This window comes from Chrysemys picta, chromosome 11, assembly GCF_011386835.1.
Source record: "Chrysemys picta bellii isolate R12L10 chromosome 11, ASM1138683v2, whole genome shotgun sequence".
Classification (NCBI taxonomy): domain Eukaryota; kingdom Metazoa; phylum Chordata; order Testudines; family Emydidae; genus Chrysemys; species Chrysemys picta.
The window spans coordinates 58,579,358-58,599,957 of NC_088801.1; the positions used below are offsets into that span (position 1 = coordinate 58,579,358).

Below are 20,600 nucleotides of genomic sequence, written 5' to 3' on the forward strand. Positions count from 1 at the left end.
CTGCCGGCGGCGCGCTGACATGTGCGGCTCAGACTCCCTCTCCCAGCGCAGCGGCCGCTCCATGCAATTATTGTCATTGCCGGTGGGGGCGGCGTGCTCGGGGAGGGGGTGTAGTAGAGGTGAGCTGGGGTGGAGAGCCCTGTGGCAGCTCCCCGCCTCCTGCCCTGAGGCACCCCTCCCCATGGCAGCTCCCCACCCCCCCGGCCTCGGGAGCCATGCGGCAGCTCCCCACCCCAGCTCATCTCTGCTACGCCCCCTCCCCCAGTGCGCAGTCGCCGCTCCACTTCTCCCGCCTCCCAGGCTTGCAGCACCAATCAGCTGTTTGGCGCCGCAAGCCTGGGAGGGGAGGAGAATTAGAGCCGGGGTGGCGTGCTTTGGGATGAGGCGGAGCAGAGGTGAGCTGGGGTGGGGAGCTACCGCACGGCTCCCCGGGCCAGGGGGGTGGGGAGCTGCTGCGGGGGGGGGGAGGGCAGGGAGCTGCTGCAGGGCTGCGGGGGGAGGGGGCGCAAGGTGGAAGTTTCACCTAGGGCGCGAAACTTCCTTGCGCTGGCCCTGATCACAGTCGTTGGTAGCAGGATGTGATTAATGGTCCTGCAAATCTGAGTGAATGCAAACCCCACGGTGAACTTCCCAACTCCAAACTGATTTGCGACTGACCAGTAGCAGTCTGGAGTTGCCAGCTTCCACACAGCAATCGCCACGTACTTCTCCACCAAGAGGGCAGATCTCATTGTGGTGTCCTTGTGCCATAGGTCAGGGGTGAGCTCCACACACAGTTCCAGGAAAGTGGCTTTCTGCATCAGAAAGTTTTGCAACCACTGGTCATCATCCAATACCTGCATAACAATGCGATCCCACCACTTGGTGCTTGCTTCCCAAGCGCAATGGTCCACCATGTGCAGCTACTCCGTGAATGCCAAAAGTAATCTGGAATGGTTTCTTTCCATGGCACACAGTGGGGCAGGCACCACGGATTCCTGTTCAGATTTGCAGCTCATAAAATACAGCATGATCAGCCGCCTTGTGTTCATAACACTTATCACAAGACTTGAGAGCAGTGCTGGATTCATGATTTCAGATGGAGATGATGGGCGCATAGTTTACAGGGGCTGTTGAAAATGGCGTGAAACATGAAACACCCATGGAATGATGGGGCAGAAAAAACTGTATCATGGGACAGTGAGCCCGCAACGATGATGCACTCTGACCTATTCCCCATTCCCACAACTCCTAGCAGCAGAAGGTGGCAAGTTGCACAGTGGGCTAACTACCCATGGTGCACTGCTCTCTCTGTCAATGCTAGAGAATGAACTGTGGATGCACTCTGCTGACTCAGGAAGCATTATGTAAACATGTGCAAGCGATGTTGTTATTGCAGTTAATGATTGTCGGCGACACTTGTGTCGACTTAACTCTGTACTGTAGACATAGCCCTAGACAACCTAATTCCTTACACTAACAACACATTTTTCTATGACAACTAAAACAGATCACCCCAAAGGACTGTTAGCTTTCTCTCTAACCTTATATTCTGTTAAAATAAACTTTTATTCTACTATGTTTTCCCCCCATAAGATGATTTGTGTTTCGATCTTTAAAAATATTTAACCAAGTAATATGTCCTAATCAGATGAGCTGACATTAGCATCAACACCCAAAGGCAACTGGTTGAGGATAAAAAAAATGCTACTCACAAAAGCATTTGCCCATCTAATCTTTTGTATACCATCAGTCTTCTTCCCGTGCTATCTAGGTAGTGATGTTTACCAAACTAGTTTTGAGTTTATCTACCAGAAAAGACTCACTTTATCAGAAAAAAATATAAAATGTTTTATAGTCCTATTTTCAAAAATCTTTGGAATTTTTTAAAATAGCATAATTAAAATAAAAGATCCATCAGAAACAAGTATATATAAAACAATACAAAAATACAAATTTTGTTTTGTAGAAAAGCATTATATACAGGTACAATACATATAAGTGCTAAGTCCTCAGTCTCAGCTACAGTATTTGAAGATGCATTTTCTGCACTACGATTGGACATTGAGGCCTTTATCCAGCTGAGGAAATTCTTCTACTTCAGCATGAAACATCAGTTCTGGAAGAGAGAAAAAACAAACAAATAAAAAAAACAGTATTTTTTAAATGCTTTAGTGAAAAACCATATAAATTATTGCTAAATATTTCCTCCTGCTTTTCTCCAAACTTCCTCTTCGAGTTGTCTTCTAAATAATATCACCAACACCAGGGCCATCCCTAGCTATTCTGGGGCCCAATGCAGGCACACACACCCCCGGAAGCCGGTGGTGTGGCTGGGGCCGGGTTGCTGCACTTCCCGCCGCCAGTGAGTGCAGGCCCAGCCCTGCTGCAGTCCTCAGGGGAGTGGGGACGGGGCTGGGGCTGGGGCAGAGCAGGGAAGAAAGAGGCGGAGCAGGGGCGGGGGCCCTGGGGAAGAGGTGGAGCGGGGCTGGAGCAGCACGCAACTGTGCAGGGCACCAGGTAATTTGGTGCCCCAAATTTCCTGGTGCCCTACGCAGCTGCATACTTTGCGTATGGGTAAGGAAGGCCCTGACCAACACCTTGATAATGGCAAGAGACATCCCTGTCCCCACCAAGCTGCCATTGTACTAAAAGCCTTAGTATGATGAGGAATGTTCAATGCCAGCAAACCACACACAGCAGCATCCTCCATTTGGACTAGTGATATTATCAAAAATAGAAATTGCAAAATTAACTAACCAGCCAAGTTAACATTAGAAAGTTTTAAAAATTACATTAGAATCAGAAAGCAGAATTCAATTTAGAATATTATCAATTTTAATCTAACTGGCAACATATTTAGCTGAGGAAAAGCTGGATCCACCGCGCATTTGTTGATGCCCCTGCATATGCTGTTTCAGATGGTGAATGAAGTATGAACTTGTTAAACTGTTTTTGAATAGTTTTGAGTTTCCTTTGGTCTGTTTGAGATAGTCCTAGGTGAACCTTTTCAAAATTTCTCTCTCAAAACTTTTAAGGCACTGTCCTAGTCAGTGGTTAGAGCCTGGAAACACAGAGGATTTCTGGGCCAGATCATGCCATCGGCTCACCTTGGGCAAGTCAATTTCACCTCTTTGTGCCTCAGGTTCCCCACTTCTAAGGCGCTTTTCAATAATGCTATTGTATATTGCTTGTAATCCAAAGATTTTAAAATCCAGCTGGATTTTTGAATTTCAACTCACCCCCCAGCACGTATGAATGACACCAGGAAAGGGAGCAGGGGACAGCAGTGGACTGAGATATAAAAAGTTGTCAAATAATGTTGTAAAGCAGCTTGAAGAAATATTCTAAAGCTCCATAAACCTACAAAATATTATCAAAGAGGATTTTTTGTGTGACATCAGTTGATATGTGATTGAAACCCATGCAATCTACATATTCACTGTAGGTTCACTTGACCGTCTGAGCTGTGCTCGGTACAAGTCTGGGAGGAGTGGTAAAGGTGGCATTAAGCCACGTTTTGGTTCCTGATCCTGGCACCAAAGGGTACTAGCCCTGGTCCAAGATAACAGAGCAGCATCCAGGCACCGCACCAAACAGACAAGGGGACTACGCACTGCCCCTGAGCTCTGGAGGTCCCAGTACGTTCAAAGCCTGCAAAATTTGAACTGAATAAGTAATTCAATCATCACATAATAAATGATGCTGTGTGAGGGAGATTAATGGGCCTGTATCACTGGATGGGGGGGGGCGGGTATGAGGGTGTAGGAAGGTCTAGGTAAAGACTACTCCTGCTTTTCTTGTCTGTTGAAAAGAGTTTGCTCCCCAAGCTGTATTGTACATACATACAGCAAATGTCATTCGTGAAATGTGCACTTTAAAACGTAATATAGTTTTCTAATATATAAGCAGAGTACATAGTTTTCAAAAAGTTTGAACTTTGTTAAATCAAAGTCATGCTTCCCTCCAAACGGTACCATATTTCAAAACTCATCTTATTTTGCTTTAGCCAGGACAAATTACTGGTTAGGTTTCCTTGTTTGATTAAAACACCTAGGGGGAAAAATTCCATCCTACAGCATTAAAAAATGACATTATTTCCTCAAACTTAAAAAAAATCAGAAGAGACCAACAAAGGACAATTTCATTCCAAGAAATGAATTCTTTGGAAAGTTATGCGTATTCAGAGGAAGAGAGAGAAAGGAGGAGAAAAAAGGATTATAATAGAAATGTTTTATCCTTAACTATAGCAGTGATACACTTCTAAGGACCAGTTCTGAACACAGAACAAAGTAGATTTGGGGGAGTCAAAGGAACACAGTCTCCAAATTTCTTCTAGGCTTAATGTCCCATACCTTCACTGTGATCTAGCTCTGGTCGGTAAGATAAGAAGAGCCAGGATAGCCCAACCAGAAGAGCTACCACCAGATTCACCACAATCCATGGATGAAGAATCTGTTCCTCTGCACCTGCGGTCCTGAAAAAAGCATTAGATACTTATTAGAGGGCAGATAGCGAGGCTTATCCTGGTGTGTACATATTATTATTTTAACAACTTCTACCATGTAGCACTCTGGCAGCTATATGCTTTAACTGGAGAAATTAAAAACACCAAACAAAAACAAATACTGAACAACAAATGTTTCTCACAACATGTTCTAAAGGTTCTGGGGTCTGAAGAGCTGCAGAGGAGAGTGAATGTCAAAGGCTATGACCCAACTGAGAAGCCCCACTACCTATCATGGAGTGAGTGTTCAAGTGAGATGTCAACACCAACCCCCTTCCCTAGCTGGAGACAGAAAACAAAGAGTAGGATTAAATGGTCAATTGTCATCCTGGCAAAAGGTTAACAACAGGGGGCATCAAGGTTCCATACTAGATCCAGTGTTGTTTAATATATTTATTAATGATCTGGAAAGGGGAATGAGTAGTGAAGTAGCAAATCTGCAGAGACAAAGTTTTAATTAGGATTGTGACAGAGTGGGATATGTCTATATCAAATTACCAATTCTGTTTTTACTTTGTGTTGAACACTTGTCTGAACTTGCCTAAGGGCTGCATTCCAGACAGCTGTCCTGCCTAGGAAAGGAGTATGACACCTTGTTGAAGGACTGTTTCTGAGAGCCATGAAGACTGCAGACTGGGAACATCAAATTTGATTCTGTCTCAATTACTGGCCCACCCTCCAAGAAGCAATGGTCTTTCTACACAGAGGCCAATAATTCTGCAGTATCCTCTTGATCAGTCTCTTTTTATGACACTTTTTCCTAATTTGTTGGACACAGGGTGACCAGATAGCAAGTGTGAAAAATCAGGACAGGGGGTGGGAGGTAATAGGAGCCCATATAAAAAAAAGCCCCAGATATCGGAACTGTCCTTATAAAATCAGGACATCTGATCACCCTGGTTGGACAGAATAGATAACCTCCTCCAAAAATGACACTGGCACTCCACAGATTGATCTGCACAAGGAAAGAAAATGTGCCACCTCTGTGAGGTGCCATTTCAGTTTGGTCACTTCCAAAACAGAGGCCTCAGGACTGAGCCAATCAAGGTGTATAAAGGATACATTTAACCATTAGACACAGCGAACCCTATCATGTGAGTTGCTAAACACCCTCAATTCTCAAAGTCATCAAGGGCTCAGTTTAAGGTCTCAAATGCAAAAATATTAGGACAGGTTTAGTATTGGGAATCTTTTATAACACTTTTAGATATGTACTATATGACATCACTAAGCCACTGTTAATTAAACATTCTTACATGGTCTGTGTCATAGAAGGGGCAAGAAAATGTTAAAAAATAATGCAATCTAGATTTCCTACCAGATGCTCCCATTCTCCGAAGGTGGTGTATAGAGGTTGATTCTGTCACTTGTCATCTGCTGGCTCAGAGACTAGATGAGAGCAACAAAGTATATTGGGAGAAATGGAAAGAAATTTGCAGCTTTCACTAATTTTACATAAAACACTATCTAGTCACAAAGTAATGATTTTTTACCTTGCTCTCTCTCTCTCCCTCCACCCCACTGTCTCCAAAGTCATAGAATGTGCTGCTCACTTCCACTGCCCAGTCTTTTTCTCCAGCACTCTCCTTAACTCCTCAAATCTGACTTCTGTCCCCTGCATTCTACCATCCTGACCAAGGTCACTAACAACTTGCTGGCTAAGTCAAAGGGATATGTCATTACTCTTGCTCTACTTGGTACATGTGCTGCATTCAAAATGGGAGAAAATAGCATTACAAGGCGTAAGGAAGAGAAAAAGGATTCAGAAGCACTAAAAATCCCATCACTTATTCCAAATTTTTACATGAGACTAGTTAGTAAAACATTCAGCTCTTTGACCCTCCATTTTTATCTAACAGACTGAAGTGCTAATATTTAATACAGTACTGTAATTTATTTTAACGTAGAGAACAATTAGGGATGAAATTTCCATTAACAGTAGTGGAGATTGCATGTTTAAACTCAGCACTGAAAATGTATGCCAAGATGCATAAAGGCTGTAATTTTCTGCTACTGAATGTTATGGTCTGCTGTATACTCACTGTCAGGGTTCCCTCCCCACTTTGAACCCTAGGGTACAGATGTGGGGACCCGCATGAAAGACCCCCTAAGCTTATTTCTACCAGCTTAGGTTAAAAACTTCCCCAAGGCACAAATCCTTCCTTGTCCTTGGATGAGTACTACTGCCACCACCAAGTGAGTTAGACAAAGATTTAAGGAAAAGGACCACTTGGAATTCCTGTTCCCTCAAAATCCCCCCAAGCCCCTTCACCCCCTTTCCTGGGGAGGCTTGAGAATAATATACCAACCAAATAGGTTAACAAAGTGAGCACAGACCAGCCCTTGGGTTTTTAGGACACTAAAAACCAATTAGGTTCTGAAAAGCAGAACTTTATTATAAAAGAAGCATCTCTGTAAAATCAGGATGGAAGGTAATTTTACAAGGTAATCAGATTCCAAACACAGATGATCCCCCTCTAGGCAAAACTTTAAAGGTACCAAAAAAAACAGGAATAAACCTCCCTCATAGCATAGGGATAATTCACCAGCTAAAACAAAAGATAATCTAACACATTTTCTTCCTATTACTTACAATTTGTAATCTTAGAGGCTTAGTTCAGGTATGGCTTTGGGAGATGTATTTTCCCTGCCCTGATTCCTCGCTGACCCGGAAAGAACAAAGGAACACAAAACAAAAACCTTCCCCCACAGATCTGAAGTATCTTCTCCCCTTATTGGTCCTTTTGGTCAGGGGCCAACCAGGTTATCTGAGCTTCTTAACCCTTTACAGGTAAAGGAGGGATTTTATGCTACCCTTAGCTGTATGTTTATAACACTCACAGAAAGAGGCTATGGCTGCTGGATCCAGGGTCAGGAAGCCTCGCACTGCTACTGATGCTTTAGCCAAGTCAATCCTGAACAGATATATATATATATAAAGAAATGATGGTTACTTATTTATAATCAAAGTTCTTCAAGATGGCTCTGTGTATGCACACTTACGGGTACTGTGCCACCTTGTGGTGCCCTGTGGTAGAATATTCTTCCAGCAGTGTGAGAAGCATTCTCATGCCCCACCCCCCGCCTCAGTCACTAACATTCTGAAGCCAAGGCTGTATAGGGGTAAGGTGCCCTCATCACTTCAGTTCCTTCCACCACAAAGCCAGAGAAACCAAACAAACAAGGACTCTGACAGAGAGAGAAAGTCTGGTGGGAAGTGTGAATATGCAGAGCGATCTCGAAGAAACTTGATTACAAGGAAGTAACCTTAAGTTCTTCTTTGCATGGTTCTGCATATTCCCTCTTAAGGGATAAAGCGATAAGCAGTGCTGAAAACTGACCTAGAGCCAGAACAGAGTCCTAATTGAATAGAGACTGTAGCACCGCTTTACGAAATCCTAGAGGCCAGGTTCAACGCATAATGTTTACTGAAAGTCCAGGTTGCAGCTCTGCAAATTTCAGCAACTGGCACCTGCCTAAGACAAGCGAAGGAAGAAACCACAGTGATAGAATCAAAGCAGGTACAGGAACTTTTGCTAGTGTGTAACATTCAGCAATAAATCGTGAATCCATCAAGATATAGTCCGGAAAGAAACCATATAATCTTTTCAATTTTTAGCATAAGACACAAACAATCTTGATAATTTACAAAACCTCTTAGTTCTATCTATATAATAAGCAAGGGTCCTTCTGGCATCCTCCTTATTAGAACAAGGCCTCAGGGGGAAACCAGCAAATTAATTGTCTTTTTGATGTGAAAATCAGATATCACCTTACGTAAAAGCCTGGGATCAGGTTGGAGAACTACCCTGTTTATGAAAAGAAGTGAAAGTTGGATCAGCCAAAATGGTATTCAGTTCACTCACTCTGATGGGGATAATGAAAGCCATCTTGATAGATCAAATGATACCGAGAACACTCAGCAAAGGGTTCAAAGGGCAATTTTACCAGCATGACCCATGCTGCATGGGCAGTACCAAATTGAGATCCCAGAAAGGGACAGGATCTCTAAGAGAGAGAGAAAGAGAGAGAGAGAGAGAGTGTGTGTGTGTGCGTCATCTGATAAACCTTTAGACTAAACACGGAACAAACAGCAATCTTTCATCAATTAAAAATATGATATGCTGAGATGGCTGCCAAATAAACTTTTAAGGATGAGTCAGATAACACTTCAGGCTTCAAGTATATTAATTATTCCAGAACACAAGGAATGGAAGCAGATACAGGGGAATCAGGTTTTCCCTTCATCGATGCTTGAAATCTGGTCCAATTTAAACTAACAGCTTCTAGTGGACTGTTTTCTAGAGTTAACTAGTATGTCCTGCACAGGCAAAGAAAATGACTGCTCAGGAGCAGACAGAGTCAATGTCCAATCACCCACGCCATCAGGTGAAGAGACTGTAGGTCTGGGCAAAAGATCTTTCCCTCCTGCTGAGACAGCAGGTTTGGAGACAGAGGAAGACACATAAAGACTCTGCTGTACAGTTGCAGGAGATTGGTAAATCACAGTTGACATGGCCAACCCAGGGCAAAGAGAATCATCTTTGCCTTGTTCTGATATAGTTTTCTTCCTACCTTCTGGATCAATGGAGAGTGGGAAAAGGCATTACATTAGAGTCTTTCCCCAGTGGAGAAGGAAAGCATCCGACAGGTATAGACTGTTTCTGCCCGCTCTGGAATAGAAGAGACAACACTTTTTGTTGGACCTCATTGCAAACAGATCCACATATGGGTGATCCCAGCTGAAGAATATGGTCTGAACCAACTGATACTTCAAGGACAATTCGTGAACTGTCTCTGCTAAGTCGATCTGCAACTACATTGTTTTACCTTGCCAGATGCAAGGCCACAGGATAGACATCAGGAAGGAGACACCAATACTATAGATTTACAGTTCTACATTGCCGACATACTGTCCGTCACTACCTGCACCACCCTCCCTTATAGGTGAAGGAGGAAGTCTTGAGGGCCAAACAAACAGTTCTCAATTCCAACACACTGATGTGCAGGGTGTCTCCTAATAAGACGAATGCCCTTGAACTATCAGCTGATTAAGATGAACCCCCCCAACACTTGCTTGAAGCATCCAACTTGACTATCAGAGATGGATCTAGGAGACTGAACTATATACTTCTGAACAAATTATTCTCACTGACCACCATTTCAGGGAGGCTATGATGTTCTGAGGTATGATGATCAAAATATGGAGGCTGTCCCAACTTGCTCTGTAGACCCAAGACATTCAATGCTGCATAGGTCTCATTTTCTGATAACAAAACGAGTAACATAAGTAGTGGCTGCCATAAAGCCCATGAGACCCAAAAAGAATTTTATTCTTTGAGTGACACACCTCTGAAATCTTTCATCTGGTAGAAAAGCTCTCCCTTCCACTGAGTCTGGTATACAGCTTGTAAAGGGAATCCTTTGAGTAGGTCAGAGAATTGACTTCGGGTGGTTGACTTCGGGTGGTTGAGAAGCTGAAAAGAGATTAGTTGTAAAAACAATATGGCTTAACAGGTCCTTGCGTATAGCAGCTTCAGTAGCCAATCGTCCAAATGAGGGTAAACAAAAATACCCTAATTCCTCAAATGAGCGTCTACCACAGGGAGGCATTTTGTAAAAATTCTGGGCACTGTGGAGAAGCCAAATGAAAACACCTTGTACTAAAAATGGCATCCGGCCACCATGAAACAGGGGTACTTACAATGAGTGACAAATCAACATAGGGAAAAAATGAGTCATTTAAATCAAGAGTTGTGAACCAATTCGTGACTGAAAGCGAAGAGATGTCAACATAGGGAACCGGAACTTCCAAATGTGCTTGTTCAAGTTGCTCCAGTCTCGTATCGGATGAAATCCCTCCTATCCTTCTTCCACACCAGAAAGTAATGGGAATAAAAGCCATGACTCTGCCCCCGCTCCAGTATTTGGGGACCTCCACAACTGCTCTCATCCAAAGTAAATTTTCTAAGAAGAATACCCTTGTAAGAGGGGTCCCTGAAGAGTAAAGGGTAAGGGAATAATGGGGAAGGATGATCATCAATCTTTTGAATTGTATGACACAGCCCCTTTCTATAATCTCTAGAACCCATTGGTTTGACATAATTTGTCTTCATGTGTTAATAAAGAGGGCTAGCCTCTTTCCAAAGAAGGGGGCTGACTGGTCCTGACTGGCTGGTTCTTGATTTTAATCATCTTGTCAAAATTAAGGCTTGTTGTTTCATGATGAAGGCGCTGGTGAGGAAGTGGATTGTTCAGATTTAGACCTTGGGCGGAAAAAGGCCTCTTATTATGCTGCCTCTGGAATGCTGCAGGTTGTTGATATTTTTCATGTCTCTGACCTGACAAAAAGTAAAACCATGGTAGAGCTGTCTCTGGTACTGGAAAGGAGGAGTAGAGGGTCTACTCCCTAGCACAGGAAATCATACCCAAAGAGTAGGCAGTCGATCTCATGTCCTTTACTTTTTCTGCCTGCAGAAGGTGATCCAGAGGGTGGTACAAGGAGAGCCACAAGTCTCTGCACTTTTCCTCTATCTTCCTCCTGGAAAGGATCCAGGTCTGGATCTGAGACAGAATGCACCAGGGATAACAGCAGATCCAGAGAGAAGAATGGAGATCCAGCTCTTTGTGAAGACCCTGTATGGGGTCCCAGGAGGAAGAAGCATAAGGTGTTCCAGGAAAAGACCAGCAGCACTTTCTGACCACTTCTTCCTAACAGGAGACAAGGGAGAAGATCTTGGAACCAGGATAACATGCCTCTTTTTGGATGACTTGTGTTTCACACTCAGAACTAAGACGTGAACTGGAGCTGGAAGATGAACTTGGGCTGCCATGGTGACAAAGCTCTCCAGAACTGAGGCTATAGTCGGAACAGAGCCAGGAACTGACAATGGATCTGACAATGTGGACAACCTCAGATCCAACATTATAAATAAATCCATCTTCCTTGTTACTGAAGGCAGGTCTGGAACAGATCTCCACTTTGGATCTGTAGACGCCCTGGCAGAATCGGATGGATCTGATAGTTCTAGTTCTGATGCCCAGGAACCGGCACTGCTAACAGTGACCATTTAGTCTCTATGCCCCTTTTTCTTCAGCGCTGTGACAGACTGAACTAAAGGTGCTGATGGCCCAGATTCTGATACATCAATCAGTTCCATTTTCCTGGATCCAGAAGTGGAATCAGAACCGACTCCGTTCCATATGAGTTCCATCAGGGCCAGGTAGCTGGGACGAACGAGATACACAACCAGTGGCCAAACTCTCTCTCAACCTCTCTTCCAGAACAGGGGCAGTCAGATCCAACCACATGGCACTTGCTTTGGACATCTGTAGCCTCAGGGGCTTAACGGCGGTAATCTGCAGGAACCAAATCAGGCCCTGACAGAGGTTGCAGCTTCTTGAAGCCATTCAGGTCACAGGGGCAGAGACTGGCCTCTTAGAGCTAGGATCCAAAGCCTGAGTGGGTCCAGAGGTTTTAGCCTTGAGAGCTTCCTTTAGAAAGAGGAGCTCTTGCAAGTCTCCCTATCTTTATGGTCTCTGGGAATAAAGGTTTGGCAAATCAAACACTCTGTAAGAGACAGTCCTTCTTCCAGGCACTTAAGGCACTGCATATGGTCATCGGATAGTGGGAAGACAGCCACGCAGGAAAAGCACTTCTTGAGACCTGGCTTCCTCTGTTTCTTCATTTCCTTCATAACCCAGAATCAGGAAAAACACAAACTCTACATAATTAGCTAATACTAACTATTCCTAAGAAACAAGAAACTCCAAAGAGACCGGAGTAGTTCACATCTGACCAGGCATATGGTTGGAAGCAACTGAGGTGGTGAAGATGCTCCTCTCCTATATAGCCTTGCCCTCAGAACACCAGTGACCCTGACAGGAGAGGTGGGAGGCACAAAACAGCTCTAGCTTACACAGCAAGAGGAAGGATCTACCACAAGGTACCACAAGTGGGAACATACAGATCCACTCAGGGAAGAAATGCGTCTGACAAAGTGGGTATTTACCCACAAAAACGTATGCTCCAATACGTCTGTTAGTCTATAAGGTGCCACAGGACCCTTTGTCGCTTTTTACAGATCCAGACTAACACGGCTACCCCTCTGATACTTCAGGGAAGAAAAGCTCATTTAACACTGTACAAGGAGACAGTAAATAACTGTCTCCTTTGGTACTTTACCATTCTGTTATTTTTGCAAAACGTATGTGTATGCATCCGCTACATTCCCTTAATGTAAAAATATATGGCATATATACATAGAAGATAAATCTTCTTTTGTCAAGGTAGAGCAAGGTAGAACTAACTGCAGCAAATGAAGCAATCTGTAGTACATCCTATCACAGGTGAGAAAAGTGCCACAGAAAGAAATTTTATGACTCTATGACTTTAGAAGGGGATGTATGGCATACAAATTATGTAAGTTATACAAATGAACATTTTACCTGTCAAAGGCTGAAACTGTGCTGATAGCCAACAACAAGTAAAGGAAACTCTGAGCAGGATATGCTAAGGCCTTGTACTGCTGTAGCAGGTTTGAGAGAGTGGATAGCTGGTTTCCTGCTAGAATGTATATTACAATAATGTTCCACACAGCATAGCCAGCAAGGAAGCCATGAGAAAAGAGTCCAATCACCCTAAATGGATAAGAGATTGTTAGAGTTTTTGTAAATAGCTGTAATCTCAGCAAAAGTTCATGGTCCAGATTGTCATAGAAGCTAAAGCTCCATTCCATCTCTGCCAGGACAGAAGGATTGTTCCTTACATATAATTTTCTAGCAATTTGTCCAGTCTAGTTTAAAAAGTCTCAAGCAATAGGGCTTCCACCTCTTCCCTTGAGAGACTGCTTCACAGCCTAAGAGGTCTTATTAAGGAAATTTTTCCTGATGTTCAGCCTTTTCTCTATCCCATTACTCCTATAGTTATAGGGAGTTGTATTCCTTTGCAATGCTCTAAATAATTCCTCTCCAAACTTGATGTTCATACTCTTCAAATATAGAGGCTATGAGCACTCCTCCCTGCTGTAGCCCCCCAATTCCATTTTAGTAGTGTTTTATCCAAACTATATGCATCTTTTTTCCCCCTAAGTCAGTCCCTCCAGCCCAATGATAATTTTTGCTGTTTTTCTCTGAACTCCTTGCTAACGTATTGCCCAGAAGTGAACACAATGTTCACACAGTACAAATACACCAGAGCCAGATAGAGAAGAGCTATTATTTTCCTGCTCCATATCATAATGTCTCTGCACAGACAAAAATCACACTGGCCTGTTTGCTACTATATCACATTGCAAACTCATGTCTAATTTGATTTAAATTTTGCTCCTAACTCTTTTTCAGCATTACTCATTTCCAAGTTTTCCCCTCAGGAGCTACGTATTTTTCAAATATTTTCTTCCCAGATGCATTACAGTAGTTACGTATATCTCATTTTTAATCTCTTTCCTCTGTAGGTCCCTTTGTACTACTTCTGTCCTCACTAACATTTGCACCTCTTTCCACTTTGGTTTCATCTGTGAATTTCAAAGAGTTTATTACTTCTTCAAGGTAATTTCTGATGATGTTAAATAAGACTGGACTTAACACAATCACTAATCACCTCATACTAGCTCATTACACTGCTATTTATCATTACATTTCCCTTAGGGTGTTACAACCTCTTTTCAGGCTAGTCCATTTGCCTTTTTTCTACAAATGGTACACTAAAAGCAGCTTCTGAATTTAATTCAAACTAAAAATCTGCTCTTTTCTAAAATTAGACATGACACATTTATGGTCTCTCCTACAGTTTAAATTCTGGCTGCTATACTTCAACTTTCCCCCCTGCCTCTCAAAAGCAGGCACTCTCAGTCAAAACAAAACAAACTATACTATAATTTGCTAGAGTGCTGAGAAGCTTTAGGCCTAGTCCATCAATAGAAAAGCTTGCAGTTATTCAGTTCTGCACTCATCCATTGTTTGTTGAGTGTGTCCAAAGAGATTAAGAGAGACATTTACAAGGTAGATAGAAGGTGTTCACTTCAAAAGCATTCCCTAGCCAGAGAGAAAAAGAAATGGATTTCACACAAAAGTCCCTTTTCTTTCATCAAAATATTGACCTATCAGATACCTGAAACCACGGTGCACTGAGAGTGCCACATCCCTAGTGGTCCATAAAGCCTTTACATCCATAAATACATCAATGTTTTCTGTGGTTTTAACCAATTCTGTGCGGTCAGGTGCCTGGAAACGCCCTGAAAAGAAAAACAACCTTACTCAATCATGGAGATTATTACTACTTCCTATTATTTGTATTGCAGTAATACTTTGCCCCTTGTCTACACTAGAAAGTTTTATTGACATTCTGCTACCAACATAGCTATTTCAGTAGAATGCATTTACATGAGTACCAGTGCAGTGTGTCCTCAGGATCAAGTTGTATCAGCAAAGGACATGCTGCACTGTAAGCAGGAATCCCAGTGTCTCCCATATCACCATCAGGCACACTATCAACCAGGAAATGTTTGCATTATATTGTGGGATATCATCACTCCTCTCTGGGAACTGTGGGAGTTTGGGATCAAACCCATAATCCACTCTTTCATGCTGTTTTTAAATCCCTCATTTCTTACATCCAAAACCATAGATGCTGCACAGACCAAAGAATCTCTCTTGTCTATTTTACGGGATTCTTTTATATTTGTGGAATCTTGGTAACCCATCATATAAAGGGGATACTGAGGAGTGGATGATACAGACCGTGAATGAAAGCAACCAGCTGCTGTAGATATTCATTGACTAGCTGTTCACAGGGGAGCGGTGGTTCTTGGCACCAAGTGGTGGGACCAGACTGTGATGCAAACTGGGATGACCTATAGAACTTTTGGATGCAAAGGGTCACATTCCTGGAGTTGTGTTCTGAGCTCACCTCAGTCCTGTAGCACAGACACTCCAGAATGAGAGCTGCTTTAATAGCAGAGAAACAGATAGCAATCACTTTCTGGAAGCTTGCACTCCTGGATTGCTATCTGTCAGTAGACAATCAGTTCAGGGTTGGAAAATCGACAGTGGGGATAGTCCAGCTGCACAGGATTGTGACTCTGAGCAATGTGTAGGAAATAATAGATGGATTCTTCCCTAACTGTTAATAAAGTAATTCAAACAACTATCTAACTATATACAACTAGAACTAGAACTATAACTATCTATAAACGGAATAAGCTAGGGAGAGTGGAGAACAGCTATGCCGCGCTCCACAGTTCCAACGACCGTCAGGGGCGGTAAGAAGGAACTGAGGGGGCGCCGGGTCGGCTGGGGTATATATCCAGCGCCATGAAGGCACCACTCTAGGGGGCTCCACAGCCGACCCGCCGGTGTTGCTAGGGTAGAAAATTCTCCGACGATCGTGCACGCGGCGCGCGCACACCTAATTGGAATTGATATGAGCAAGCACTCGAAGAAGAAGCAATATTTTTTGCAGTGCCCAAAAGAGGCACATATGTGGAAATTATCTTAATGTTTGAGGCACTGATTGTGACAATCATTTAAGTACAGTAGCTCCATCTAAGGAACAATGTTTTTAGACCTTTAAGGTGATACAACCTAAACTTCTTTAACCAACCACCTCGCTGAGGAGATATCGTGACCATTCTTCCTCATAAAAGAAAATCAAGTCACACAGGCAGCTTCTGAAAAATTATTTTGTTATCTCCACCCTGGTTTTCATCGATCAGTGAGAAGGAAGAGAAAAAAGGGGTTTTCCCTCTAACCATTTAGAGAGATTTGGGGAAAGTGTTTCATCGGTGACATTGCAGTGCCTCATACATATGGTACTACTTTTACGTCTAATATAGACAACAATGTAAATTTAAAGTGGGGACGCTTTGGACTCTCTCAGATGAATCATTCTTTCTTAAATGTTCCTGTCTCTCCTACTGGATTAAGTTTCCAAGCTATGAACGAAAACAGTTTTCAGTTGCTAGTAGCATTCGTTCAGGATGTATTGTCTCGTACAAAACAGTATAAGGCAATATGGGTCAGTGTCCATTTTTCATGGAAAATTTTCAATTGAAAGTATGTGACACAATAACCAGACTAGACTTCTAAACCACGGTGATAAGCACATCGGAAATGATAGCATGTGTGCATGTATATGCTCCACCTCACTTTGTTGTTTACAATGTACACAATCTTATTAATGAATCCTTATCCAATTTTATAATAAGTTTTCTAATTGAACCTTCTCTCCAAGCAGCAACCATATTGTGTGTAGTGAGCATGCTGCAGAAACCTGCCTCCTGGTGATTTTCAACCTGAATCTAGTAATTACACTAATGAGTCCCACTAATACACAGGCATCTTGTTACTGCATAGAAGCTTCACTAATAAACCCCAGAACTAGTGTCAGTAAACTAATGAACTCCAGCTTAGACCACTAAACCTCCACACCCTGCAGATACTTATGGGGATTATGAAACAGACAAATAGCCCTGTGCAAGCCTTCCCTTCCTCTACAGCAGATGTTTTAAAACTGTGATCCACAGACCATTGGTGGCCTATGGAAAACTTGCTGGTGGTTCTTGGAAAGTTGGCTCGTCACATGTACTAGCTGCTCTTCTTTATTCCCACCTGTTAAAATGCTTCAAAGAAACCAAGAATATGCTAAATACTTCCCTAGCATTACTTGTTCATTTAAGCCATTGCTGTTGATACCGCAGGGATGGTATGCGATTGCAAACAGAAGAGGCGATGTCTGGTACAATCATATGACAGATGACAGTCTCTTCCATGAAGTTTAAGGGCTAGTCTACACTGGCAATGCTAATGTGCCCCTCCCAGCACCCTAAAAAAAATCACCTCCACAAGGGGCGTAGCTACCAGTGCTGGGAGCCATTGTCTACACTGGCGCTTTACAACACTGAAACTTGCTGCACTCAGGTGGTGTTTTTTCACACCCCTGAGCAAGAAAGTTGCAGCGCTGTAAATTGTCAGTGTAGACAAGCCCTTAGTCTTAGATCCCCCTATTTACCCGTGGTTCCAAATCCACTATACAGATCTTCCCTTCATCAAGAACTGTCCGCACAGCATCAACACTGGTGCCATATAGATGTCCCTTGTATTCCCCATGTTCCAGCATTCTGCAAGAGGGGTGAGAAGGGAGAATGAGAAAAGAAATGAAGCAGACCCTAAATGACAGCCTCTGAAATTTTGCATTTAGCAATGAAATCTGCAGATTAAATCAAGAGACCGAAGAGCTAAAGAAGGATTAATCCTCTGTGAAAACAATGATATTAAGTATAGGAACCTTTACTGAGGATAAAAATCTAGATTAAACAGGACTGTCAGATCCAAATCTCCAGTCTCTGAAGAGACTCCAAAATTATGCAGCTCTACCCACTTCCCCTCCAGATATACATGAGAAGGTTCAGAGGTCATGGTTTTGATTGGTGTCAAGACAGCTATATGGAAATTCTACACTGGTATTTACTGCAGTGATAACAAAAACAAATACTTTGCTGTTATGTAGGGCCAACCACTGGGATCTCAAAAAGACAGTTACCTTTTTCGTAACTAATGTTCTTCGAGATATGTTGCTCATGTCCATTCAACTTAGGTGTGTGCGTTCGCCACATGCACCTGTGCCTGAAGTTTTTCCCTCAGCACTATCCATAGGGGACTGGCTCCAGTGCCCCCTGGAGTGGCGCACACATGCTCAGTTCCTTCTTGCTGGAAACTCTGACAGTGGGTAAGGAAGGCAGGTTGTGGAATAGACATGAGCAACACATCTCGAAGAACACCAGTTACGGAAAAGATAACTGTCTTTTATTCTTTGAGTGCTTGCTCATGTCCATTCAACTTAGGTGACTCCCAAGCAATACCCCTCGGATGTGGGTAGGAGTTCACGGATGTATAGATTGCCACACCGCTCTGCTGAACCCAGCTTTGTCCCTGGCCTACTGAGTGATGGTGTAGAGGGCTGTGAACGTGTGCACTGAGGACCACGTCAAGGCTCGACAGATGTTCTGGATTGGGAAGTGTTCCAGGAAGGCCGCCAAAGATGCCTGCGCTCTGATTGAGTGGGCTCCAACGATTGGCAAAGGAGGGACTCCCACCAACTCATAGCAGTTCCGAATGCAAGAGGTGATCCAGTTAGAAATCCTCTCCGTGGACACAAGGAGGCCCTTCATCCTATCAGCTGTAGAGATTAAAAGCTGAGTCGACTCATGGAAAGGCTTTGTCCGATCTAGGTAGAAAGCCAGGGCCCTTCTTACGACCAAAGCGTGAAGGCGCTTCTCTTCACTAGTCTCATGGGGCTGCAGGCAGAAGACCAGAAGGAAGATGTCCTGGATCATGTGGAAAGTAGACATCACCTTGGGAAGGAAGGCCGGGTGGGGCCAGTTCTGGATCTTGTCCTTATAGTAGACCGTGTACAGCAGTTCTGAGGTCAGGGCTCACAGCTCAGAGACTTGCCTCGCCAACGTCACCGCCACCAGGAAAGCTACCTTCCATGATAGGTGGGACAGGGAGCACGAAGCCAAACGCTCCAAGGGCGGGCCCATGAGACTGGACAGAATCAAGTTGAGATCCCACTGTGGGACCGGGGACTGAACTTGAGGAAAAAGTCTCTCAAGACCCCTGAGGAACCTGACTGTCATATCATGGGAGAAAACAGTCTGTCCCTGGATGGATGGATGAAAGGTGGAAATGGCTGCCAGATGCACCCTGATAGAGAAGTGTGCCAGGCTCTGGTTCCTCAAATGAAGTCTAAAGATCAACTGCACTGAAGCATGCGAAGGGGAGATGCCCCATTCGGCCACCCAGCGGGAGAACCTCGTCCACTTTGCCAGGTAAGTCTGTCTAATCGAGGGCTTTCTACTCTCGAGGAGGACCTTCTAGACCCCTTCCGAACAGGCCCGTTCTTCGGGGTTCAGCCATGCAACATCACACTGTGAGGTGGAGGGACCTGAGGTTGGGGTGCAAGAGAGTCGTCCATGATCCTGTGACAGCAGGTCCAGTCGGTTTGGCAGAGTTCATGGAGGGACCACCGACGGGCTCAATAGCATCCCAAACCAGTGCTGGTGAGGCCACGCCAGGGCAATCATGATAACCTGAGCCTTGTCTCTCTTGATTTTCACTAGGACTTTGTTGATGAGCTGAATCAGAAGGAATGCATACAACAGGCAGGAGGAAGGTGTCGGAGAGGGAGCCCTTGCCCAGACCCCGTCTGGAGTAAAACCTGTAGCACCTCCTGTTCTGCCTGGTGGCAAACAAATCCCCTTGGGGAGTTCTCCACCTCTGGAAGGTCATGCTGGCTACCTCTGGGTGGAGCACCCACTCGTGGCGAGAGAAGTCCCTGTTTAAGTGATCTACTAATGTGTTCTTGGCACCTGGAAGGTGACATGGCTCTACATGGATTCCATGCAAAAGTCCCAAAGACGGAGTGTCTCTTGGCAGAGGGCCGAGTATCACACTCCCCCTTGTCTGTTAATGTAGAACATCGAGGCTGTGTTGTCCGTCAGGACTCTGACCATGCTCTGCGCACTGCCCTGATCTCTTTGACATTTATGTGTAGCATCGTTTCCACTGGGGACCACATACCTTGGGTCTGGAGGGTGCCAAGGTGCACCCCAGCCAAGATCCGAGGCATCCGAAACCAACTCGACTGAGTGAGGAATGCTGACGAAGAGAACTCCTTCCAGGACTTTCTCGGGGTCGGTCCAACATCACAGTGAGGTAAGTACAGTCACGTGGATGTGACCCCTGCATCAATGGCTGGCGACCATCTACTCCCAGTCCAGGGACCACCTGGAAAAGATCGTTACCATCCCCATGACTGTACTTACCTTACTGCGATGGTGGACTGACCCCGAGAAAGTCCTGGAAGGTGTTCTCTTTGTCAGCACTCTTCACTCAGTCAAGTTGGTTTCGGATGCCTCGGACCTTGGTTTAAGTGAGGGTGGCTCCCCTGGCCCTGAGGCTGCTGCAGCTTAAACTGCTTGTGGGCAGGGCCAGGAACATACAGGCCCAGCGTTTTAAGAGTCGTGTGGGAGTCCTTTAGGCCATGAACCTTATTGTCCATCTGTTCCGCAAACAGGGCTTGCATCAACTGCTGAGCCTCCATGGACAAGCCAGA

General features: G+C 44.2%; 2 protein-coding genes across 2 annotated transcripts in view; both read right to left on the bottom strand.

Annotated features, from left to right (window-relative positions):
* LOC135974151 (serine/arginine repetitive matrix protein 2-like) overlaps positions 1–20,600 on the bottom strand; it is a 994,828-nt gene that overhangs the window by 933,179 nt on the left and 41,049 nt on the right. The window lies entirely within an intron of this gene.
* Positions 1,806–15,588, bottom strand: LOC135974387 (transmembrane protein 237-like). Its single transcript, XM_065562090.1, is given in 6 exon segments — positions 1,806–2,098; positions 4,335–4,456; positions 5,805–5,898; positions 7,328–7,401; positions 12,935–13,126; positions 14,598–15,588. Coding segments are annotated over 6 exon segments (612 nt in total). The 5' UTR covers positions 14,660–15,588; the 3' UTR covers positions 1,806–2,030.